At 40.6% G+C, this 25187-nt stretch overlaps 2 protein-coding genes across 5 annotated transcripts; both read right to left on the bottom strand.

Moving 5' to 3' along the window:
* Nucleotides 1-16: 16 nt before the first annotated feature.
* On the bottom strand, nucleotides 17-18279 carry arhgap18 (Rho GTPase activating protein 18). 2 transcript variants are annotated; one of them, XM_071478913.1, is made up of 18 exons: nucleotides 17988-18279; nucleotides 11020-11260; nucleotides 10178-10289; nucleotides 9098-9180; nucleotides 8727-8879; nucleotides 7650-7713; nucleotides 6936-7054; nucleotides 5982-6053; nucleotides 5724-5817; nucleotides 5277-5368; nucleotides 4961-5038; nucleotides 4661-4820; nucleotides 4405-4487; nucleotides 4085-4291; nucleotides 3737-3871; nucleotides 2195-2316; nucleotides 2005-2060; nucleotides 17-1819 (listed from the first exon to the last, which is right to left on the bottom strand). In XM_071478913.1, exons 1-18 carry the CDS (start codon nucleotides 18110-18112, stop codon nucleotides 1728-1730), a joined length of 2088 nt encoding a protein of 695 aa, XP_071335014.1. In that variant the 5' UTR covers nucleotides 18113-18279; the 3' UTR covers nucleotides 17-1727. The 2 variants fall into 2 exon arrangements, with proteins under 2 accessions (XP_071335014.1, XP_071335015.1); XM_071478914.1 differs by having other exon boundaries at nucleotides 6936-7048; nucleotides 17988-18245.
* Nucleotides 18280-21026: 2747 nt separating this feature from the next.
* Nucleotides 21027-24958, bottom strand: fkbp6 (FKBP prolyl isomerase 6). 3 transcript variants are annotated; one of them, XM_071478930.1, is made up of 9 exons: nucleotides 24715-24958; nucleotides 23806-23923; nucleotides 23613-23672; nucleotides 23304-23506; nucleotides 22815-22934; nucleotides 22493-22690; nucleotides 21910-22019; nucleotides 21668-21766; nucleotides 21027-21431 (listed from the first exon to the last, which is right to left on the bottom strand). In XM_071478930.1, exons 1-8 carry the CDS (start codon nucleotides 24832-24834, stop codon nucleotides 21685-21687), a joined length of 1011 nt encoding a protein of 336 aa, XP_071335031.1. In that variant the 5' UTR covers nucleotides 24835-24958; the 3' UTR covers nucleotides 21027-21431; nucleotides 21668-21684. The 3 variants fall into 3 exon arrangements, with proteins under 3 accessions (XP_071335031.1, XP_071335030.1, XP_071335032.1); XM_071478929.1 differs by having other exon boundaries at nucleotides 23613-23702; nucleotides 24715-24955; XM_071478931.1 differs by lacking the exon at nucleotides 24715-24958 and adding an exon at nucleotides 24513-24634 and having other exon boundaries at nucleotides 23613-23702.
* Between the last annotated feature and the right edge of the window lie 229 nt (nucleotides 24959-25187).

Below are 25187 nucleotides of genomic sequence, written 5' to 3' on the forward strand. Positions count from 1 at the left end.
CCCTCATACCAGCAGATGTGGTAATTAATAACTGCATGTTTATTTACAGGCTGTTTTACTGGTCATTTCAGAGGCAGTAATGAGACAAAGACATCATTATTTAGAAAAAAAAACAATAATTCACAGTAAACAAGATAATGCAAGGCAGGGAGTGACAGTTCAAACAATTAGAAAAGTAACACATTATTTGTTATAGCACTGCACAGCTTTCCACAATAAAAACATCTGCGACGTTTGACTGTGTGGTGCAGATATGAACCTCACAGGCTGCTGACAGTGTGAGAAACCACACACAATCAGATTAGGCTTGTACTGTATTAGCCAAGAAAAGCACACGTATGTGCCAAAAAGATAATATGGAGATTTTCTACTCCTGGCAAAATTCAGCTCCTGCTAATATATTACATTAGCTGCCATCCAGACAGAGAAGGGTGCAGAGCCAAAAATCAAAACAACAAATGCCTTATGTGCTAGTGTCCAGATACCTTTTGGACCCATTATGTTACAGTGTATCATTTCAATAAGGCCCTTTATACAGTGGGAAATTTACTTCCTCTAAATTATCATGGAAGAGTCCATCATTAAAATGATCACATCTTTGGTACCAAACTTATAAGGCAAATGGCTTAATTTATTCTATATGAGCTTGCACACAGGCTAATCATGTGGAAGATGGATTCACACATTAACACACTCAAACATCCACAGTTTAAGACATTATAACGTACAACAATATTAATGTACCATAAAAACAGCGATGTCGTCATTGCGTGCCCTGGTCAGTGATGGCATTATCATGGAAACCCAAAAGTGGAGACATTTTGACTAGTTTGCGCCGGCTGATGCTACGCTCACTGTCGATTTGTGTCACACCTGTTTTGTCATAACTTCCAGCAGCCAAGCTCTGGACCCCAAAGTTACACCCATTCAGTATAATGGTCATTCTTTCCTGGTGAAGTGCTTTCATACAATGACATTCAATATTATGACCATTTGTCTACGTTTTAGGGTATGATAAAATATATCTATAGCTAAATAAAAGCCAGTACTCTCAAAATTGGCCAACAGAAAATCGATGTTCGTGATTTAATAGAATTTTGATATCTTATTGCCACAGACTATTTTAGCTTATTATTGCAGGCACGACAAAGTGATTAGTGGTAATGAATCACAGTATACAAATGAAATATTTACAGTATCACACAATATTAAGAATCACAATATCGTGACTCAAGTGCTGAGACAAACTAGAGGAAATAACGTATTTCCACCAGTGTTCAACAGTGGTCTGTCAGGAATATAGTGATGACAAGGTATTCTCATAGACGAGGTTTTCTTTCAGCCAGACAACTGGACTGTACCTCAGGCTTGTGGTACCTGATGCGTGAGATTCCAGTGAGCACCATAAGGCCAGATGGAAAAAATATGATTTTTTGCATAAACACTAATTTTCCTTTATTCTTGCTTAGGGAACTCTGTTTATGCAAAGAACCAGAAAAGTCTATTTCCACACGTTTCACCAAATAGGTTTTCATATGATCTTAAAGTATTTTTTTGGTAGATTTTAGGGCCGACTAAATGTGTAAAAACCCCCGCCTATGTTAAAAATGCTGTATGCTACACATAAATGGTCCAAGCATCTTCAGAACCTGCAAAAAACCCTCAGAGAACCAGGTGGCGTCCCTTCTCAGTAGTACACTGTGGTGAGAACGGGGAGCACTCCAGGTTTATCGCTGTGCAGCTCTGATGACCCACTCTGCTGTAGGGTTCAGCTGGAAGAGGTCTTTCATGTACGTTTCTTCATCTAGACATCTCTCCTCTTAGAGGAGGAGAAAGACAAAGAGACATATTATTAGAACAGAATTACTATAATTATCTGTTGCTTTTAGAGCCACAACAAGAAGCAGATTTTTCCTTTTTACATTTTTGGCGTGTTAGCTCACCAGCTGGGTGATCAGCAGAGAACATTGTAATGAATTTGTTTTTAGTAGGAGCTAGACTTACTGATGTTTCCACCGATCTCAAAGAGACACAGCTCTTCTCGCTTCACTGTCACTGAACTGGGAGGAGAAAGAGAGAGCGAGGGAGAAAGAAGGCAGTAAGGAGACATGAAAAGAGGATGGGTCTTACATAAGCAGATACTGTATGTTTATCTGTGTGAAAGTGTGTGAAGTGCTGTATGTACACATATTACCTGTTTTGGCTGAGGAAGCGTGTTAATACATCAGCAGCCTGCAACTTTGCAGTGAGCTGAACTGCCATAGAGACTTTACTGAACTGGGGGGCTTGAACTCGAATAAATCCCTGTGAACTGTCCTGGTTGTAAACACAGACAGAGAGAAAGAGAAATATATAATCAATCACACACCATAAACACTTCAAAATAATTAGATCAGCATCCAAGACACTGTCCTCATCAACACACACACACACACACACACTGAGACAGGGACATGAAATGACTGATGAATATGGACTTGGATAAATACGGCCTGTTTTGTTTAGTAAACTCCAAATACTATCTGGTGTCACAACACTTAGCTGAGCAGGCAGCTCAAGTGCTCAGCTACAGTTCCAAGTTACTCTATCACCACTAAAGTATATTGCCAAGAAGCACTCAACCACTCTGACAGGAACCTGTTTGTCATAAAGATTGATTAACATGGGACAGGTGAGAGAAAAATCCCGACTAACAGTGAGAAGAAGGTTGAAACTAGGAAATGCAGAGTTTCTACTCCGATCAGTCATCAGACTCAAGTGAAAACAGAGAGGAGACAAAACTGAGTGGCTTTCAGATGTTTACATATCTTATAAAACGATCCACTGTCCTGTGTTTGGCTCCTGATGCCCACATGTTGCATGATGAAGACCAGAATTACCCCCTCACTGTTGTATGCCTCTGCCAGCCGCTCCAGTTGCAATTTTTTACCATGTGAATTCTTAAGTTATGGCCAAAAACTTGTTTTGTGACAGTGACCTCGACCTTCGACCTTTGACTACCAAAATCTAATCAGTTCATCTTTGAATGCAAGAGAATATTTGTGCCAAATTTGAAGAAATTCCCTCCAGGTGTTATTGAGATATCACATTCACAAGAATGAGACGGACAGACAACCTGAAAACATAATGGCATAAACATATGCTTACATAGGAACAACACTTTTATACAGGACCACTAGATGTCACGATCACTCAACTGAGTATAAACACAACCTGCTCAGAGCTGCACTCAATGTAATACCAACTAAAAATATATAAATAGTCCTCTAGGTTTTTATTTTGACTTACTATTTCTATTCAGCTATTAGGTCTTAAACTAGAGTTGCCTTGCATTGTCGTTATTCAAAAGATGTACGGAAACCTTTTTTGCAGCTCTGACTCTTTTCACCCTGACCAGCTGTTAAGCAGTTACACTGGAGTTGAGGCTTAGTACTCTGCTATGAAACAAAGCTGGATATGAGTGTCTGTTGAATGACTAGATTTCAATCATTACATGTTGTTGTGTGGTCCACTACGTTTACGTTACAAGGCAAGACACTGAAACAACAACACATTTGGTTTACGCAGCCATGGAGGCAAACGTGTAGTCAGTGTTAGGTTGTTTAATAATCCATAGTCTACTGTGAAATAAATGTAGATTTACACTCTCTCATTAGCATATTTCTTAGTAGAATTATTAACAGTGATTTCTCAGAATAGGTCACTGACTACTACATAACCAGGAAATGAGTCCTACCTCAGGGACAGCTTTATCAGACGGTTTGTCAGTAGTTATCTTCTTCAGCAGCTTTCTTACAGCTCTCTCTTTATTTTGTTTCCGCTGACTTTCCATGTTTTGATGTCTGACCTGGGTCACAATGAACTTGGGGATCTGGAGACAAGATGCACACTTAAAAGTGAGATGTGATCCCCTTAGTACAACATGGTACCATCATTCATACTCCATGGAAAAAGGTTTGAAATGTTTGAAACACTGTTTATTTCAATCATACCAATGTAGACACGAACACAGATTTAGTTTGTTTATAATGGCCTTTAGAATAGTAGAATATAATCAAGATAAATGACTCTTTTTGATCCTTACTGTCCAGAGAAGATTCTGGTATCTAATCAGCAGACGGACGATGTTGGCTGTGCAGGTTGCCATGGAGAACTCCTGTTGTTCTGTAACCTTGGAGCGGAAGCCTTTGAACATGAAGATGTTGGGTGCCATGACAACAGAGACATTGTTGAGCGTCATTCTATTCTTGGCCTGATGGTCAATCACACGCTTTAAGAACTCCACTAATGCCTGGGGAAGAAAACAGAAAAGAGATTTACGATAGAAATAGTCAAGAGTTTGTCATAAAGAGATGATTCATTGAATTGAAAATGAAGCATGTTTGAAACTGAGCGTGCGTCTACCTTCAAAGTATCCCGATTGGGCTCAGGCAACAAAAGGACGAGCAGGTTCAAAGCCTGCAGCTGTTGCTTCTTTGTGGGGAGCCCTGTAAATGTGTGTACACACACACACACACACACACACACACACACACACACACACACACACACACACACAGAAATGCTTAATGCACGTTTTTTTCCACTTCATTGACTCTTAATGTGGCTGTAAAGCTCTTGCGATTAAGCAGAGTACTTGGTGAACAGATGGTGTACATACTGTTGACAGCAATAAATGTGCTGAGGTACTCCACAGTCAGTAGTGGATGGGGTAACTCCCTGATGAACAGCTTGAGAAGGCTAGCAGCATCGTGCTGTTTCAACTGTTGCCATGGAAACATCCCGTCATAGAAGGAGGACTCGAGCTCCTGGCACAGTGACTGGATACGGGACAGAAACAGAACGAATCCAGTCACTAATGCCAACACTGGTGGAAGAATAACTCAGGCCTCACCTTTACCTTTACTAACAGTCTTTACCGCTGTACCGTGTGTCTGCGGTGGTGGCTACTTGAACCAACCTTGACTCTAGTGGCGGCTCCAGGGATCCGTAGCAGCCCCTCTGTGTCTAATCCCTCCTCCTCGATATGACTGATAAGCTAAAGATAAGGGCGAGATTATGTTTAGGCAAAACATCATGAGAAGAAACTGTAAACGTTAATATGATCACAGTACAGCACCGGCCCCATATACTTCAGACTCAGGTTGTACTGCGTGTAATGTCAATTGTGAGAACCACATGGGAAATACAATGAGATGCACTGATTCATAGCTGCTGTTTGATCTGTTATCAATATTTGCTGTTGAACTGTTAATTGAACTGGCTGGCGTGCTCACCCTCTGCAGTATGATTGGCACTTTGGTCCCAGGAGTCCGCTTCTGGTCCTGATCCAATAAAGTGGCAAGAGGAACACCGAACAGACCACTTTCTGCACACACGAACACAAATCCTGAGTTAAACACTAATATTAACTAATCATGCTAACCTGGAAAAAATAGTTATTTGTACTAATTTCAGCTGTTTTTAATGACTATGTGTGTGTGTGTGTATGTGTGTGTGTGTGTGTGTGTGTGTGTGTGTGTGTGTGTGTCAGTGTTTGTACATATACGTGCTTGTGTGTGTAAAGGCTCTTATATTGTTGTTGCTTCTTGTTTTGTTGTTAGCCTTCAGAGCCTCCCCATCGTGTATTTCTGTGTACATATTGCGTGTGTTTGTGTGTGTGTGTGTGTGTGTGTGTGTGTGTGTGTGTGTGTGTGTGTGTGTGTGTGTGTGTTTGTGTTTACCTTTAGCCTTGACCTTTACAGCTTTGTGTGCCTTCAGGTCTATCCCAGCTGTGTCAAACAGAGCAGTCATCTCCACAAGCACCAGTCTACGCACCTACAACATTCAAAACAAACAGATAGAGACAGGGATATTATAACAACTGCATTTGGAAATAACTCAACTAACTCACTTTCTTCTTACAGGAAAGTATTTCTTGCATGTGCACACACACATCCGCAGATAATAAAATTATGTCAAAACACAGTAACTTCACTTACCTTTTTCATATCCAGAGGAGACAGATCTCCTATTCTGGTCTGACCTGTTTTATCTGGGAGCAGCTTAAAGTTCTTGAGAAGAGAAGAAAACCGAAGAGAGAAGGAGACAGAAGTGCATCAGCTACTGTGGGAGAAAACTTTAAAAGGAAACACTGTGCCAAATTAATATTTGACTGTATCTTGTTTTACATTGAATGCTGTATGTGTTTCGCATTATACTAAATTGACTGAATTGTATGAGAGGTGCCTACAGACCATTTCTGAAAACTCAAGGAACAGTGGAAATAATCCGTTACACCAGCTTCAACCACCAGATGTCACTACAGACCAGCTCTCACACTGCTTACACACCAAGGCCACACTGTGTTTTCAGATAAAACTATTTTCTAATGTATGTTGTTGGCTTTTACAATATCATTCTCTGCTTTACATTCTTTTTTCATTACATTACAGTGCTAAATTGTTGACAAAACAACACAGTAAGACAAGTTAATACTTTCTGGGTTCTTAAACAGCAAGACAAACATTGAATTCCAGCTAATATACAATTATTTTTATATGAAATCTGACTATATTCCACTCAGCTGCAACTGTGACATAACATTTTGTCACTTGCAAAGTAAAAAAAAAAAAAAAAAATCACATCTCTGTGTCTGTTATCTCTGCTAATCATTGACCTTGACATTGTCAACACAAGCTCCAATATCACACTGAAGAATGCTTACAACAAGAGGCTTTGTATATGTTTACAGAACAATGTATAAAATCAGTGCATCCTGTTTATTCACTGGCTTTCCCCCCAAGTACAGACACACTCAGTGTATCAGTAAAGAAACACACTGCTGAGGAGGTGAATGTGCAAATATTCTTTGTGTATGTGTGTGTGTGTGTGTGTGTGTGTGTGTGTGTGTGTGTGTGTGTGTGTGTGTGTGTGTGTACAGGTATGTGGCTCACGGGTAGTTTGTCGTCAGGAGAACTAGGGCCAGCGGTGACCTTTAATCTTTGATGGTTGTCCCTGTAAGTGAGCGCCTGCTCTGAAAATGCCACTTCAATGTTCAGTTCTGTCTCTGTTTCTGTCGAGAAACACCCACACACACACATACACACACACACACACACACACACACACACACACACACACACACACATACACATACACATACACACACGCATATACACACAGAAAAAAGAAATAAAACATACGACCACACAAGAAGTGTATTTAAACTGTGAGAGACAGACAGTGAAGTGTGTTTTCATTTGTACAATCCCAGCGTTTTAGTGACGATGGCAGAAAGAGGAAGAAACAGAGGCCTGCTGCCTTTTCTGTACATTTAAATACACAACTGGTGAATGTTCAGACTTTATCTCACATTTGCTCCCACTTTACAGCGATGTGCAATATAGAAAAGATCTAATGTTGGGTAGCATATATTTCAACTCTTTTTAATCTATTTTATAGCAGCAGAAAAGCAGCAGTTTTTCTAAACATCTTATAAGCAAATAAGAAAATGGAAATGATGTGCTGTCACATTGCATTGTGTACTAATCTACTCTATTCAAATGAAGAGTTGCTGGGCAGAGGTTTATTTGGGCCTCAGTTAGTCATTCTCCATGCTGACTCAAACTGCGCGTGTGTGTGCGTCTGTTGGAGTATGTTGCACATACCAGCTGAAGGGACATCTTTTTGTCCATTCTCACTTCCCCCTTTGAGTTTACTGGGCTGCTCATCCTGAGGCACACAGCACAACACAGAGACACATAAGTGTACAGCACTCAGTGTTATGTTCAACAAGTCACTCATTCAAACAGTACTCCCCTCCCCCAGTACATTTTTTTGTGTTACATATTATCCTGTCTGTTAATTAGTGGACAAATTGTGGATCTGGGATAGAGAAAATGTGAGACTATTAGTTGAAAACAGCTTATTCTGCTGACTGAAGTAGCAGTAGTACACGTCATTCTACTCAAATAATAAAACTTAATTAATTTATTTTCGATTTACTGAATATCAGTCAAGTGTAATGTACTGAAGGGACTTGATTTTGCTCAAATAAAATGGGGTGTGTTGCCAGACTGCTCGCTAATTGGGTGCTGATTACTGTCAGACTGGAGAAGTAACGACAGATGCAATGTTAGTTGTGACCACTTCCTTTCCTAAAAAAAAGGAAATGTTACATTTGTGTGTTGTGGTTGAATGCCCAATTCGTGATTTTAAAGAAATGTGGCATCATTTTTTTTTTTTTATCCAACAAGATTTCATGTCTCTCATAATCACTGTATACTGAGATTCTGTGACCTCAGTTAGCACAACTCTGACAAGAAAATAATGATCAAAAGCTTTAAAGGAATAGTTTGATGTTTTGGGAAATACAGTTATTCACTTTCTTGCTGAGACAGCCTGGCTAGCTGTATATAAAGTAAAATGTTTACACTTTCTTAAGCAGATTAAACAAACACAATGTAACACACAGACATGAATCTTTTCATCTAACTCTAACAAGAAGGCAAATAAGTGCATTTCCCAAATTGTGGAGCCACTGAGGTCTTAAATTGTGAGATACACAGATAAAACGGTTTCATAAAACAGTTTGATAAATGCTTTCTACTCGTGTCAGAGTTCAAACTAAATGAAGCAGGAAACAGCTGAACATATGTAAATGTTATGTCTTTGACTTTTATACTCTTTTTTCGGAGATCTCAGATTTCATCTTGATACAATTTAATGAGTTTGCGTCTCTTAACCTTTTCAGGAGGTCTGAATATATCCCTAACATCAGGGACGTGTTGCCGGTTGCGTCGCCGTAGCAACGTCTGCTGTAGTGATGTTACACGACGTTCTACGGCCGCTGCCTGAGTCCTGGTCAGTGTGGACAGGAACACTGCACTATCTTCTTCCTGTCAATCAATCAGTCAGAATCAGACAAGAGACAGTTGATATAGCATCCATGTGTTTCATTTCTTTTCAGCCTTTTTGTGTCATACAGGTTTTAGACCGAGGTTAACAGTCTATGCTCATTCAAAGATCTGAACTGCAAATATGAAACTGATAAACTATGACTCAACCTGGACTCAGGTCTCACTAATCAAATAAGGGATAAATAGATGATCGACACCTGATCCTGGTCAGCTGCCAATGAATCATCAAAAAGTCGTGCCAGCCCCGCCTCTGTAAGCCACGCCTCCTCCTGCTCTCCTTCTGAAAGAGAAAATGAGAGGGTAAAATTCAAAAGGGAAGGAAGGGGATATTTTTCAGTTTGGTTCCTGATGTGATCCCTCATTAGCATCATTTTTGTGACTCAAAATGAGGGAAAGGGGGAGATCAGTATGAAAAAAAACCCTGTATGATTCTACAGGTGCAGGAAAGGGAAAGGAGTAGACACAGAACTGGAGAGCACAATATATACAGGAAGAGTGTGTTTGCTCCAGAGAACAATAGTCTTCATAAACAGACTCACTGAAATACACTTAAGAATTGCATCCGTCATGTGGAAAGGAACACAGAGCCAGTCTGCACGGCCCTGAGCTGCCTTTTTTTTTTTTATAAACAGCCGGCATTTAGCTACACATCACGTTTACACGTTGACAGCCACTTCAGAACACTTTGTCAAGACTTGAAGTTTCCAAAAGTACCACAAAGAGACACACAATGACCACAAAGAGACACAAAATGACCACAAAGAGACCCAAAATAACTACAAATTACATCTGTGATTTTTGTGTTTCAGAGTCTTGGAGTTCTGGTTCACCTGCAAAATGTTACTGTGAAAGACACAAAATGATCACGAATATGCAAAATGACCACAAGAAGATGCAAAAACAACAAAAAAGATCCACAAATCAACAGCAAAGAGATGCAAAGCAACTACAAAGACACATAAATGACCATAAAGAGACACAAAATGACTACAAATGATATGTCAGAGTTGTTTTGTGACTTAAACAGTCTCAGAGTCCTGGGTGTCTTTCTCCTGTGTAGGAGCGGTGGGACACCTTTTACATGTCCGCGCTCGGAGGTCCATTATCTCACCACCTATCCATGTCAGGAACCACACACAAGCCCAGACTAGTGTCTGATCACACTCTGCCACTACATCATCTTTTCTCTGAGTAGAATAATCTAAATGAAGAATAAAAATGGCTGACTGTGTGCACCAGCAGATGGAAGGTCTGTCCATGGACACGGTGTATCCTACCTTCAGGAATCTTCTGCTGCTCCTCCTCTTCTCCCCTCCCTGCTCCTCCTCCTGAGTGAGTGATATTCTTCACCTCCTCCCAATAGTCCATCTCCAGCTCGTCCAGAGAGTCCTGCAAGACGTGCAGACACACAAAAGTTGTGGATTTCATCATTTACATCTACAAATTCACATTCCTGTTTCAAATTTTGTTTCTGTCCTGAACAATGGTTCTTGTTGATTAATTAAAAAAAAAGAAATTCTCTCATGTGGCAGAACGATGCAAAGAGACACAAGAGTCACAGTCACAGCCAGTCTGAACAAGTCACAAAGAACAGCACTTCAATGAATTTGTTGGGTTTTTAAAAGGAGTCTCCACATTGGCGTTGAGCACACACACATTAACCAATTACAGATTACTCAAAACATGAGTGATGACCAACAGCAGCTGTAAGCCTGCCAACCAAACTCCCTGTAAAATTTTAACAGATATGATTTAGCAGATATTCTTATCCAGAGTCAGTACAACAGCAGAGAAGGTTGTTGCCATAGTTTTATAGTGATAAAAAGAAGAAATACACCTTAGAAATATGAATGGACTATCTTCATTCAAAGGATCTGCAGAAATCAGTGCTGTTACCACTAATAAAACTCATGCATTGTGTCATAAAGTCTGACCTGTCCATGTCATTTCTTAACCGAAAAGCCTGCGATTAAACAATGTGCTGCTTCCACTGAGAGAACTAGCTTCAGAGCAGATAAATAAGCTTTTTTCACTTTAAGGTTGCCACATGTGCAAGGCTACAGAAAACGATCTCTGAACTTTGAGAGAGTCAACGACCTCTGCACACCAAAGAATCTACCTGAGAGTTAGAGCGCTGACTTGTGAGTCGTGGTCTGGGCCTGGAGTTGGGACTGTGCCTGGGGCTAGAGTTTGGGCTGGAGGAGAGCTGAAACCTGGGGCAGGCAGCAGAGCTTGGATTGGGGAGTGACGACGGGTCGGTGCTGCTGGTTTTGGTAATACTGGCGGTAGAGACAGGCCCGTATCTGTCTCCATGTTGTGAGTTGTGGTTCTGTTGAACGTTGTAGTGGCCTGTCCGGCGGCTGCAAGAGACACAGACACAGACAGGTGGTGGCAGAGACAGGTAAGTCAGACAGTTAGAGATACACATCTGGTTATTTGGCCTGATCCTTGTTTACATGTCAAAACTTGGCTGACATGGCCCAATAAAATTTTCTTATCTTGATAAAAGAAAAAAAAACAAAAAACAAAACTGATTCCCACAAGTCGTATAGTGAAACTTGCACCAAGGCATTACAGTTTCACCTGCCGCTGTGCACTTTGCACCTTGTTTACCAATTAGGTTATGACAGATACCTCATAATAGCACCTAATGTATCATAAAAATATTTCTGGATTATAAAGGTTGGATTGTCTGAGAACTGACTGTGTTCATTGTGCTCTCTAAAAAGGTGACGTTTCAAAAAGCAACTTGTGTTTTTGCTTTCATTTGGATCCATATGTGAGTTTTGCGCCTGCAGTGGATGTTACTATGCCTTTAACAGCAGGACCAGAGAGAGGTAGTTTATGGCACGGGGTGGTCAGTGAGTCACACAGGCAGAAGTCGGTCAAGGAGTCTAACTAAAGACGAGCCAGCAGCATGTTGGATTCCCAGCTAATGAGGACAACATCAGCAGGGACTAAGAATAGCAGCTCTCACACAGCTTGGACTTCACCCTGCTAACTTAACACAGGCAGCTCATCGCAGCACACAGCCCATGAGTGTTGTTTAGCCTAGTCTGGCTAAGACAGAGCGAACCTAATCATGGTGAGGATGACCTCATAGTTTGCCTAACTATAATGACTGTCACTGTGTGTTGTCATATATATCACACACACAGACACTCGAGGCTGTGAGGCAGCCACGCACATGGTCATCAGTACACAACTTAATGATATTATGTGCAGTCATGGACAAGAAACATGCACACTGACAAACGCATGGTCACAATGTTGACAAGCAGGGCGACGTTACTGCTGCTAATGCTGCTGCTGTATTTTATAGTTGACAGTGGAGAAAATAACTAAAGTGCCACTACATCACCTCATCAAAATGCAAATTTTTTGAGGCTGATACTGATATTTGACAATTTAAAAAAACCCAACAGTTCAGCCAAGCACCCACAATTTTTTTTTTTTTTAATATTAACGAAAAAAATGTTGATACAGATCTGTTAGAGTTGAAACAGGGCTCCTCTCTGGTTGATCTCTGCAGGTACCCAACACGTAACCTGCAAAAAGTATGTGTAACGAGTAAAGAATATATATATATATATATTGATTCCCAGTTAAAGGTGGGCAGTGGGTGATATAAATGTGACACATTTTTTAAAACATCTAAATCAAGCGTAATTAGCATGATTTTATTATTGTTATCATGAATGCCTATGACGCAGCCTTTCACCTTCAACTCATTGCCAGTTCAGAAAATGCAGCTGACTGACAGCAACAGGAAGTCACTTTAGATATGTCGACACATGATTTCTACAAAACTGTTGGGTTTTTTTTTTTTTGTTTGTTTTTTTATTTCTTTTTTTATTCTAACATTTCCACCCCAGTTTTTTAATGTGCAAATTGAAAATGGGCATAAAACAGGGGGATAGAAACACAGCTAATGAGTGTTTGATATTGGGTTTCATTTCTGTGGTTTCGCTGATGTCCAACTGAATGTCCCCCTTTGTTGTGACAGGAAGTTACACAGCACATTCTTTATCTCTGCTCTCTTCCTTCTGCTGTCATTCAGCTGTAAGTAGTTGTTATAAACCGAGCAGCTACAGTTCAAATATAACTGTGATCTCTGTGTCCCATGTCTGTGAAGCTGAAAGGTGGCTGTCAACAGTCTTGTCATTCATCTGCTTATCATCAGTCTAATCTTAAAAAAAAATATATATATATCTTTTAAAAAATGCTGTTGTGTATTTGTCAGAGCGGCTGTTGAGCCTCCACACGGATACAACTGGAAGTGGATGTGTCAGTGTTTAATGTGATGGCAAAGATAAAGTCTCTGCACATTGATTTTATCAAACTGAAATGAACTTCTACCAGTAAAGAGAATGGAAAACACCAACATGCTCCAGATCATGATACTGAGTAATTTGTCAGACACAACTGGTCCAGTTTTTATTTAACCTTGAAGACGATATTTGACAAAGCATTTAAAAACACTGTACATGCTGATGTAGAATGGTGTTTCAAGGGAAGAATGAATGAAAAATAACTGTCTGAAAAGTGACGCCAAAAGTGACGCTCCAACACTGATCTAAAAAGGCTGCTTCATTATCAGAAACGAAGTGAATCCTAAAAACAAGGTATTTTATAAGCAAAGCTGTAGACTGCCCAGTCACTAGGAAATAATGATGATGTCTCCAATATTTAGTCATGAAACACTTCTGAATACAGTGAAATGCAGTAAAGGATTAAATTAGCTTGTGAAGCCAGACTTAACAACAAGGAGCTGATGTGCTGTATTAATTTATTTGGAATTATCAGCGGACTATTACCCTGAGGGTTCATGCTGAGGCAAAGCCACATACCACAGCAGACTTCCTGCCCCACACACACACACACACACACACACACACACACACTGTGTACATACTAATAAAGTGATTTTAAAAAAGCACTAGTAAATACAGACACACACACACTTTGATGAGGTTTCAACAAAGAACATCAGGTATTTTACCAACAATAGACCTCCTCCTCTTCCTCATACCTACTCCTCCTTTTCCTCTCTGTTTGGTGCTCTTGTATTCCTTCCCTATTGTCTCCTCTGTTTTCCCGCATTTTTTCCTGAAGTTCCCATGTCCTCTCTTCTTCCCTCCTAGTAGGATTTATCTGAGCTCAGTGGGTGATAACATGCAGAAACATGCTGTCTGACTCCTCTCTGTCAATCTGTGCTTTGAAAATACCAAACTTGGCGTTCGTTGCCTTTAACACTTCACCAACTGGAACATTTTGCTTTATGAGGAATGGCAGAAATGTCCTTGTTTCCTGAAACACTTGACAAGGAGTGTGTACACCAGAGCTACGGTACGACCACACACAACCATACTGACATGCATTCATTTGTAAATCTTCCACAGGATGAACTGTAAAAACCTACGTGATCCCTTAACTATGCATCTGGTGCCATCATTCATCAGCTATCTGCAGGTGTTTTAGGTGTTGGTGCAAATCTGTCAAACACACAACAAACATCCAAAGCCAACAAGAAATAGCTGTTGCTGTTGACGGGATATGAGGCTCTGATGCAGCAGGGACCTGTTCTCAATTGTCTGATTGGCTGAGACACTCGTGCCTTGTTTTCCATTTACCTTCAGTTCAAATATATTAACAAGCCTGTTAAAAATTAAGCTTCACAGTGTCCATGGTATTTCAGTATTTGTTGACCACTGTGGGTATTCTGCCAATTTGCCCATCTGATTCTTCTGAGTGACCTGAGGTCACAGTGGAGATTTGCTTTGTGTGAGATTTGTTTTTTTGTGAGTGGGGCTTTCCCAGTTCCTACAATGTGAACGTCAAGATCACAACACACGCACACGCACACACACACACCACAATAACGCAAACAAAGTTCTACTTACAATAGTTAACAGCACACATGAGTTTGCTCCATTTCACACACACTCACAGAGGTCAGGTGGGCCGCCCTTGTGAGTAAAACAAACACCCTCTCTCTCTGGCACACTTTCATACATACATGAACAAATGACCTTTAAAGCTAAAACACTGCTGCAGCTGTATGTGCGATTGTTCTACTCTTTGTACCTTTTAAACACACACCTTTTATCAGGTTGTTAGAGCCGCCGACAATGACGAAGTGTGTGGGATATTGTGCTTGTGTGTGTGTGTGTGTGTGTGCATGGAAAGAGTTCGGTGTGTAAAAGCAAATCCCACACCGTGAGGTGCAAAAAGGACTAGAAGGAAGGAAACAGAATCAACCAGCGAAGAGCTAATTCTGCACAGATGAGTTGAACATGAGTCAATATGTGAGGAAGTGAACTCAGTCGACTATTTGAGCCGACATGACCTGAGTGTGAGTATCACTGCAGTCACAGCTCCACTGGCACATTATTCACCACATAAAGAAAAGATATGATACTGTAGATTTACATTAAGAAATGATGACATTTAAATTACTGAGAGACGCTCAGTGGTGGACAGTAATTAGTGTGCTGTGTCAAATTTTCCTCTAATAATGTGACACAGTGTAATCTTCTCTCATCTAACCATCAGCTAACTAACTATATTTACCAGTATGTTGAACTGTTCCTTTAAAGGATCTGAGCAGTGTGTGTTTTTCCAGCACTGCTCATGGATGTGAGGAAAAATATCCAATTTATTTTTATGGTGTAGCATAAATACACAGTGAACAATGGACATCTGAGGAATTCAGAAGGGGGAAGAGGATGAGAAGCGTGTGTGTGTGTGTGTGTGTGTGTGTGTGTGTGTGTGTGTGTGGTACTCCCATTCACATCAACAGGTGCCAGCTGCCCTCTGAAGACAGAGCCAGCCTCTGTTCCCCCTGCTCATAGTTACTGATCTCAGCAAAGACCCACTGGCTGAATAATCATCTGCCTTCAGTTGTGATCAATCTACACTACAACGATCAGCTCGGCCTTTTACGCTGGACGTCTGAATCGGTTGTCAGTTTGTCTCTGCTGGTCTTTCTTTCTCTATTCCCATCTGTCATAATTTTTCTGCCGTTTTTGGCCTGTGTCTCGTACCATCTGTTTCTCTAGATTATGTATTTTTTTGTGCGTGTCTGTGTATTTTTTCTGTTATGACTCCTGTTCATCCAGACAGACACCAAATACAGAGCACAGCTGTGAAGACTTGTGTGGTGTCCTGTAACCCTTCACAGCTTGTCTTCCTTTCTGAAGATGTCATTTCCTGTGCAGTGTTGTATTTCTGCAGCCGCTGTGCCTCATCACGCAGTGAATTTATTTGAACCATGTGTGTCCACTGGCCACTTTTTACATAAATACTCAGGGAAGCGCTTTCTCCTACACAACAGCAGAGGCCACAACAGAAACACAATACTCTTTAGCTACTGCAGAAGCTGAATTTCTCAGAGCAGCAAAACCTTCTTTCATTTGAATTAACAAAAAAAAAAAAAAAACAACAACAACAAAAAAAAGCACATCCCTGTGTAAGACTCCAGGCAGACACGTAACCTAAGGCTCCTTAGGTCGGATGTCCACCGCTGGTTAAAGGCCAGCAGCTTTCTGTCTGTCTGTCTGTCTGTCTGTCTGTGTCACTGTCTCCCATTTCCTGACCTGGGGAAACAATGACCACAAAACTAAGCCTTCAAGTCAACCTAGACAGGACGCACACACACTCTGCCGTGGGAGGTGAGACAAAAGCAGGCTGTAATGTGATGCTGTTTTTTTTTTTGGTTGAGCTCGTGGGAGAAGCCATCTGGAACACACACTCATACATATACTGTATAAACACACACACACGCAGTTGCATACACACAGGGGCAGGTGTGTCCATCTGAATACCAGCTGGACTGAGTTGTTTACTTGTATCGCACCACGGTTGTTGACGGCAGTTGTTTGCTGACCGATAAACACGCCAGCTCATCCTGGACGAATAAACAACTCCTCTCTGTTATAAACAGCAGTGTCACTGTGCAGGTCCTATTCAGTGTTTCCTCTGTCTATCTTCAATTATAGCTCTGCACTCAAAATAATAAGTAAAAGCAGTGACAGCGCTCTCCGCTATCATCATATGAAACTGTTCCGGAGGCTCATGTTGACCCAGCACCTTATTATGACACTACATGTTTCAATCTGCATGTTTTATTGCTTAACAAATAAACTTTTAAAATCAGGAATCAACAGAACTTTGACTATCAAAAGATCTGCTAATCAGATACTTGTTTAGGTTATTTATTATGTTACTGTATTTATCAAGCAAAAGTACAAAACATTTGCTGGGCCTGGCTTCTGTTTTATATCTTTTTTAACTGAAGATATTTGTGTTTTGGATGATTGGTCAGAGAGAAAGTCGTGTGACGACATTGCACTGAGCTCTGAGAACTTGTGATGGACATTATTCATTATTGTGTCCTTCAGACTTAAAAAATGATGTTAAGTTTACTCATGAACAATATGATTTCCGCTTCACACGACAATGTGAATCAAACTCCTTTTAACTTAGTCCTGCTGACATACAGTATACTGCGCCGTATGATCATTTTCAGTAGTGATTATTCCGTTGATTTTGTTCATTTGATCAATAAAATAAGCTCCAACAAAAAGACACTATCTGGCTATTTTATAATGCAACTGCGCTGTGATTCAGAGCAGTGGTTTTCATATTGCACAGTGCTGAGGAAGTATAATCTTCAGAGCTACAGGGGTGTCGAAGAGCTCTCCGCTCTCTGGGTATAACAAAGTCAAGGTGAAGCTGCTGATCTGCTGATTAGGAATGTGCTGAAGGAAAAATAAAACCCAAAGCCAGAGGCGGAGCTGGAGATAAAAAAAAAAAAAAAAAAAATATGGAGCAACTAACTGGGTTACTGCTGGGTTAGTATGGTGGGTTTGTTTCAACACTTCTGCACAGTCAAAATCATTTCTCTACTGCTCTGAAGTTCAAAATGAGGGAAATAACACAATCATTGACCTTTGATCACTTGTTCTCCCTCTCTCTCCCTCTCTCTCTCTCTCACACACACACACACACACACACACACACACACACACACAGCTCAAACATTACACCTCCTGGCCTTACACCTGCACACCCTGGATGTCCCACCTGGGCGCAGCGGGCTCCTGGTCCTGGGCTGACCGAGCGCACACTCCGGTTTTCGGCAGCAGTTCCGCGTTGCTGTGGTAACCTGTTAAAACCACTCCCTGGATCTGCTGCTGCTGCCGACTCATGTTTCTCCCCCTTTTCTTCTTCCCTCTGCTTCACACACAGCTGACATCCAAACACTGCCTCTCCACCCGTGGGTCTGTGTGCGTGTGTCTCTATCTGTCCATACTTCCCGTCGCCGGACTCCTGTGTTGTCGACTCATTCTGACATCACAGTCTCCTCCAGCTCCCTCCTGTCTCTCTCCTTTCTCCACAACTCGACCCAGTGTGTCCCTGGAGGCGGGGCGGGGGCGGGGCCACAGATACAGCCCAGCGCAGGGATTGGCTGGAGGCGCAGGGCAAAGTTTCACAGCTGATGGCGCCCCCCACTGCTCCATCTGGGGCGAGTCGGTGCTGTCTGACTATTAACATGTTTACTGATTACCTCTGGGGAACTGTTTCCACAACAGATGACGTAATTTGCCTTATATTTTCATATGATTAAGTTCTTTGTGAACTTCACACCCACTTCATGAGCTGCTACATACAGAGCAGTCTGCACCCTGGTTGTTTGGGCTTTGTGCTCCAGCTTGCAGGATTTGAAGTGCAGATGTGTGCAGCTGCAAAGATGTTTGTGGGTGTTCACATCCATGTTGGGTGACACGTAGAAACCCTAGCCCTGTTTCCAGATTGTGGGCTATCTCCCTCACTATACAGCCAAAACAAGCACCAAGGTTTTTAAGGCCAAACAATGGATTAGTCCTTGACTGTCCAAGTCAGTCCAAATGATCACTGGCTGAAGACCAAACTCCAGACAGAAATGCCCCAAAACAAGCAACTGATGTTGTCTGCATTTCTGGTGGTCTATGAGTCACAGACTTCACCCACAGACTACAAAGGATTTGCAGCCAAACAGTAAATATGAAAAAAAAAAAAGAAGCTTGTACTAATAATGTTAAGAGCATATCCCCTTGTGTTTCTTTGACTCTTTGAACAGTTTCTATATTATTTCTTCTCCTCAGTTAATTTAGTTTATATTCAGTCTTGGATTTACTGTTTATTACTAACCATTTTAATCTACTTCCAATATTCCTTCGTAGATAAAAATCTTGAGGGTTATTTATGATAAATGCAGTATGGGGGTAAAAGTTTTATCCTGAACAGAGGCACTATACTACAATATAGAAACACTGCATTAAAAAGATTACATTTTAATATTCAAAGTATAAATGCATTGGCAGCAAAATGTGCTGAATCATCCAAATGTTCAAAACAAACTGACAGTAGGGAGTGTCACTGCCATGAACTAAAAGACAAAACCAATACATTCGTACAATTTGAATCAATATTTTAGATACCATCTCCTATGACAGTCCAAATATAGAGTCCATGGAACCTGACTGTGAAGCAAACAGCATTTTTCTGTGATCACCAACATAGATGGGTCAGGGAGACAAAAATGGAAAAGCATTCTGCACATGCCAGCACTGACGCACACAGATTCACACATCCCTTACCTAAGATGAAGGTAATACGCAAGTCTGGAGACCATTGTGTCCGTCTGTGCCTGTGTCCAGTCAAACCGTCTTTCACAGAGCATGACCCTCCGGCCATGTGCTGTCAGATGAAGGTAAAACACTCACACACTGTGGTGAGTGGATTAACCGGAGGTCAATCAGATTTTTCTTCTCCTCCATCTGCCCCTCCCCACTTCTGATCCTGTCATCCCACCTTCCCCCTTCTCTTCCTTCGCTCTACTACTCTACTCTAGACCTTTATCCTCCCTTCATTCTTCATCTCTCTCTCTCTCTCTCTCCTCACCTCACTTCCTTGCCTTAAATGAACAGTGAGCCCTTACTGTGCAAATTTAACGATGAATATCATAAAGAAAATCATTCCTATTAGATAGATGTTCTACGTTTTCATAGTTGACATTTATTGCAGTCGTCCATTATCTAATATTTTATTCACTTTGACTTTTTATGTCACATCCACGCTCTTCTTATCATATTCTGAGGGAGCTGGGCACCATTGTGGAGGCAGGGGTGGATTGCTCTCCTGTACCACCTAGTGTCTGTTGGTACATACAACAACCAGTGGCCTGTGTAAATGATCAAGTCTGCAGACTGTCACCTAGCAACACAGTGGCTGCATTACTCCTCTCAGCCTAACAGAATTACTGTTGCAGTCCTGCACATTCCTCCCAGCCGCCCACCCCATCTGCTGTTAATCAGATTACGTGGCTGCTGTGTGCACTGTTCTGACCAACAATATACTGTCTATCAGTGTTACACACCTTACATGGCCTCGTGCCCAGGTTACACCTTTCATATTCACCTGTATCAATCCACTTTTCTACCCATACCCCCTATAAAAGGTGAGGTTATCTATTTTCCATCATCTCAACACAAAAACACTACGGTAGTAATAATATGATCATCAATAATTAATTCATCCTCTAAATGAAAGAGTAGCATTGTGTAAAAATGAAGAAGACAGCTCAGTGCCACGTTTGACCCTGAAACTCTGCTCAAATGAAATGTTATCTTTTTATAATACATATTATTAGTTATAATCCTTCACAGGCTCTTAGATCCACTGCCAGACTTTTAAATATACACAATTTTACACACAAGAAAATAGGCAGTGCAGTGTTTTTTTTAACTAAGCTCCAAAATTGAATTGCCTGCCAAGAGCTAAATGTACAATGTGGGCTATGAGAACATTTTTAAACAGCTGAAAACTTATTTAACTTGGCTTTTAATTAATGCTCTCATATTTTACAATTCTTACTTTTCCTGTTTTATATTTATATTGTCTAATTTGGTTGTCCTTTTATTCACCCTTATTTTATTGTACTATTTCTTACTGTAGAGCACTTTGAGCTACATCTCTAGTATGAAAAGTTCTCTATAAATAAGTTTATCATCATAATCATCATCATATTTAAAGAAATAACACATTCAGTTTATTATTCATCTACAAAAAAGACAAGATATCTTTTAGTGAAAAAGTTTATTTTTTTTTATCACCTCAAGAGTGATCAACCCCCAAGAAAACATTTAACAGTCCAGTATAGACAGCATTCAGAAAGAGAAATGAAAGCGAGGCGACAACTTTATAGAAAATGCAGCCATTCAAAGATTTCCAGTGACTGTTCATGCCAATGTTCTTCCATAATATTATCATTTGAAGTGAAAGCAAATTCTGCAAAGCATATCTCCAATCAGAAAAACAATTGCTGAGCCACATTATTAACAAATATATAAAGAATTGTAAATCACGAACACAATATGATCACTTTCATAACAAACTCAAAAACACAAGAGGTGAAGCTTTCAGAATTATCACTGCAGGAGAGAAAATGTGCTGTGGAACGTTGAAGCTCGCTCTTTACTCAGCCGTCTGCAACAAACAAACTCACAATGATTTTATTCAGCAGGTCAGTCTCTCTTAATAGATGATATATTTATAGCATTTAGCATTTATTGTACTATTGTAACTAGACAGTAAAATCTAAGCACCTCATTCTATGTTTTATGCAACATAAAACAACACTTACCAGTGTTATGTTAGCATTCAGAGACAAACAGATAAACAGATAATAACCCCAGGGGGGTTTAGTGAACAGGATTTCTTACCTTTTTTTTCTTCATATTTACATCTTCACTGGGCTCCTCAAGTCTCTGAACATCTTTGAGTACAAGTCTTTCTGTTTGTCCAAGCTGTCTTTATAGCATCTAGAAAATTCCCATGATTTACATATAACTTTTTAGCTTGGGGCTTACCACACACTAAGAGTATGTAAAGAACTGAACTAAGTAATGAAATAAAATGTATTATATATGTGGCTACTGAACATGTCAATAAAAGTTGATCTTACATGACCACTTTCCTCAGGAGGTTGTTAATGTCACTGTCAAAGGGCCTCTTCGCTTGAGCAGTTATGAGGCAACCCTGGGCGCTCTCGTACTCGTGCAGCTCCAGGTACGCCTGACAGACAAGACATCAGTGTGAATAGTGGACTTATCTTTATTTACAGCATGAGTTAAATCTAAACCGAGACTGGTGTTAGTTCATTAAAATGGAAGTCAGGCTAACAGGTGGCTAATGGGTAAAATTATGAGCTAACTGAGATCAACAGACTATCGAGGCCCATGTTGAGGATTCATGATTTATAAATTAAAAGATGGATAAGGGGCCTTTACTGCCAACTCTCATTAGAATAATACATTTAAGTCCAAGGAAGACCATTGTGTGAATTGCTTTAATTATTGTTACAGAAGAATAATGAGAAATGTTTGTTAATATTAGCATTTGCTTGTTTCATTCATCATAAATGTGAAAAAGGCTCCAAGGACTGAATATCTTTTGCCTGTGTCCAACAAACATTTAATCTTGTTCACTTCAGGGCCTGTGGGGATTTTTATCTGAAGGTTTGGAACACAAACAAAACCCAAACCAACCTGTCCACAGCGGAAAAGAGCCTTTGTGTTGGCTGAGTCTATCTCCAAGGCTTTGTTGCCATATTTCAGGGCTTTGTGCGGGCTGTCCAGGCGGAGCTCAGTGAGAGAAAGGTTCAGATAGAGAGGCAGCAGAGCTGCCTTGATCCTCTCCTTCTCTGCATCGTTCTGTGCTTCTCTGCTCCCCAGCAGCGTCACTGCCTGTTTGCCAAGCACAGAATCCAAATCAAAATGCATTTACCTCCAAAAGTACACATACAAACACAAGCATGGCAACCTGATAAGCTAATAAAATGAACATGACATAGTTCTCCTGCGGACTTACCTGTTTGTAGCGATCTTTGGCATTGTCGTAACGGCTCTGGTTGAAGCAGCGGTTGCCAAAGCTGCGTAGTGTGTTGACAACTTCAAGAAGTGTGGACAGAGGAAGAGTGTTCTGCTCCTCCTGAAGACACAAAAGACATAAAGCAATGTGAAGTAACCGACTCCATAAACAGAAATACTCAAAACACAGTTGCATTTGTGGTCGACCTTATTTTTTGGCTTTTGAAAAAAATACCATTTCCTAAAATGCAATAGATTATAGGCTAATAAACATGTAAAATCGAATAAGGTTCATCATATATAATGGGCTTCTGGAGGCAAAAAAAGCAAGACACCTTAGTTTTTGCTTGCACAAATTCATAAATGGATGAAAATATAAGTAAAGCTCTATCTGGTATCCTAACTTGAGTGTGGATTTGCAAGTATCAAGTGGGAAAAATCATATCTTAGTGCTCTCAGACTGTGACAACAACAACTGCAGCCTCCCTACCAGACTCAGTGCAACAAAGTCATCCACTTGTCCTGAGTTGAAAAAATCGAGGATCTGAACCTCATACAGAACCACAGCAGCAGCAGGGATGAACGGAGGACAGCCCATGTCCCCGTATGCATACTGGGGCTGGAAAAGGAAACGAGAGAACTCTCCTTTCTGCATGGTCAGCAGACCCAGCTCCAGTCCAGCCAGCGTCACATCTGTTTCAACAATAATTTTTCAATCAAGGAGAAAAGTTCTCCTGTAGGCCACAATTTTATAGGTTAGCAGACAGATTAATTTGATCTTGGAAAAATAATTTCTGACCTCTCCCTAACTTCATCATCTCCGGGTATTTGTGGTTCGTGTTGGTTTCAAAAGGCTGGTCTGAATATTCCAGGAAACCAGAGTAACGGACTGCGTATGAAAAAACATGAAGAGACATAATGACAGGACAAAAACATGTGGTGGAAAAAACTGTGTCCAGAGTTTATAAAAACAAAACTGCGCTTGTAAATACTCAATACTGAAGCATTTTGGGGGACAGGTGGGCCCTCTCCAGACTGGACCACCTCTTTCAGGATCCCTCCGTCTCCTAAAATGTCGTCCATCTGCTGGCGTAGATGGTCAAACGGACTCTAAAACAGGAAGAAGCCCAGAAATTTTCACAATCAAGTCAATCATGAGCAAAGCTGGATTTGAGCTTGTGAGTATTAACCACAGTATTATTTATTAGTGTGTGGCTAGTGTTAATCCTTAGTGACTGTCAAAATACATGGATACAGTTGTATGTCCTAAGGAGACTTAGACTGAACAGCACTGCACAAACATAACTGGAACCTCGTTATTCTTTTGTCAGCTCATATTATTGATCTTGCTTCTATTGGTGATTTGTTTTGTTATTAGTCTTACAAGATTGTTGTTGCTGTGATGCATTAATTATTGTTGACAAGAGAATTTAACTTAGTACACATCCTGTATGTATATATGTATTTTTACACCTAAGCAGCTTCACAGGACCATGATCTGGACTAATAACCTTAACTTAAAGTCTCAGATGATATTAATTTTGTTGCTCTAAATCCACAGCGTCGTAACAATGAACTGAACTAACAATGTTACCACAAATATTTAAAAAAAAAAAGCCACTTTTCACACTGACGACAAGGCAGATTTTCTATCTGCCCTTAAGATGCTGATCAAGTTTGTGAAAAAAATGTTACTGACTTTTTTAAACTTGTTTTCCTTTAGCTCGGAAGCTGTCCGTGTCATGTAGACTACACTATCCGTGTTTTCTAGAGTCACAGCTGGCTCTCCCACAGGGTGAAACATCGGTATCTATCCATTATATATTATTATTATTATATATCCATTAGCATTAGCATCCAACCGGCTAGCTGCGCAGAGCCACCTGAACATGTTAGCTTACGCGGTTGCTCGTCGTCAGCCGCTCCTCAGTGTTTATCAACCTCCGGATACTGGATATTAACCCGTTTCCTGACATTTCACCGGTGCATAAGCTACAGCTGCTGTTAGAAATGTCTAACATAAAGCGGATAGTTGACGCTGAACCTGCAGCTGCCTGCTTTGTTTTGTTTTGGCGCTCACGCCGGTCAGAGCACCTTGATGACGAATGAGACTCAACTGTGAGCAGGTCGGGGCCCACACACCTGGTGTACACTTCACTACTACTGCTAGTACTATTACTGCTACAAACATCATGCAGCATGCCCCCCAACTTGTTGTTAACACAATACACAGATCAACCATCATAAATAAAATAAAATAAAATAAAATAGCCCTATATTATTAAAAAAAAAAAGAATATCCATGTACTTCCTGTTCCTCTCTTTTTCATACATGTGGGACTTTAGGTTTATATGGACCTATGCCTTTTGTGGG

The sequence above is a fragment of the Trachinotus anak genome, unplaced genomic scaffold (genome assembly GCF_046630095.1).
Source record: "Trachinotus anak isolate AG129_WGS33_773 ecotype Australia unplaced genomic scaffold, CSIRO_AGI_Tana_v1 ptg000005l, whole genome shotgun sequence".
In the NCBI taxonomy this organism is placed as follows: Eukaryota; Metazoa; Chordata; class Actinopteri; order Carangiformes; family Carangidae; genus Trachinotus; species Trachinotus anak.

Excerpts from the sequence above, each read along its gene's own strand:
- fkbp6 (XM_071478929.1), bottom strand. The coding sequence starts at position 24,834 with ATGTTAGACATTTCTAACAGCAGCTGTAGCTTATGCACCGGTGAAATG. Across the intron at positions 22,691-22,814 it reads CCAAAGATCGCTACAAACAG|GCAGTGACGCTGCTGGGGAG; the intron begins GTAAGTCCGCAG and ends CTTGGCAAACAG. Across the intron at positions 21,767-21,909 it reads CTCCTGAGGAAAGTGGTCAT|ATGCTATAAAGACAGCTTGG; the intron begins GTAAGATCAACT and ends GGAATTTTCTAG.
- arhgap18 (XM_071478913.1), bottom strand. The coding sequence starts at position 18,112 with ATGAGTCGGCAGCAGCAGCAGATCCAGGGAGTGGTTTTAACAGGTTAC. Across the intron at positions 5,039-5,276 it reads TGCCAATCATACTGCAGAGG|CTTATCAGTCATATCGAGGA; the intron begins GTGAGCACGCCA and ends CCTTATCTTTAG. Across the intron at positions 2,061-2,194 it reads CGCTTCCTCAGCCAAAACAG|TTCAGTGACAGTGAAGCGAG; the intron begins GTAATATGTGTA and ends TTCTCCTCCCAG.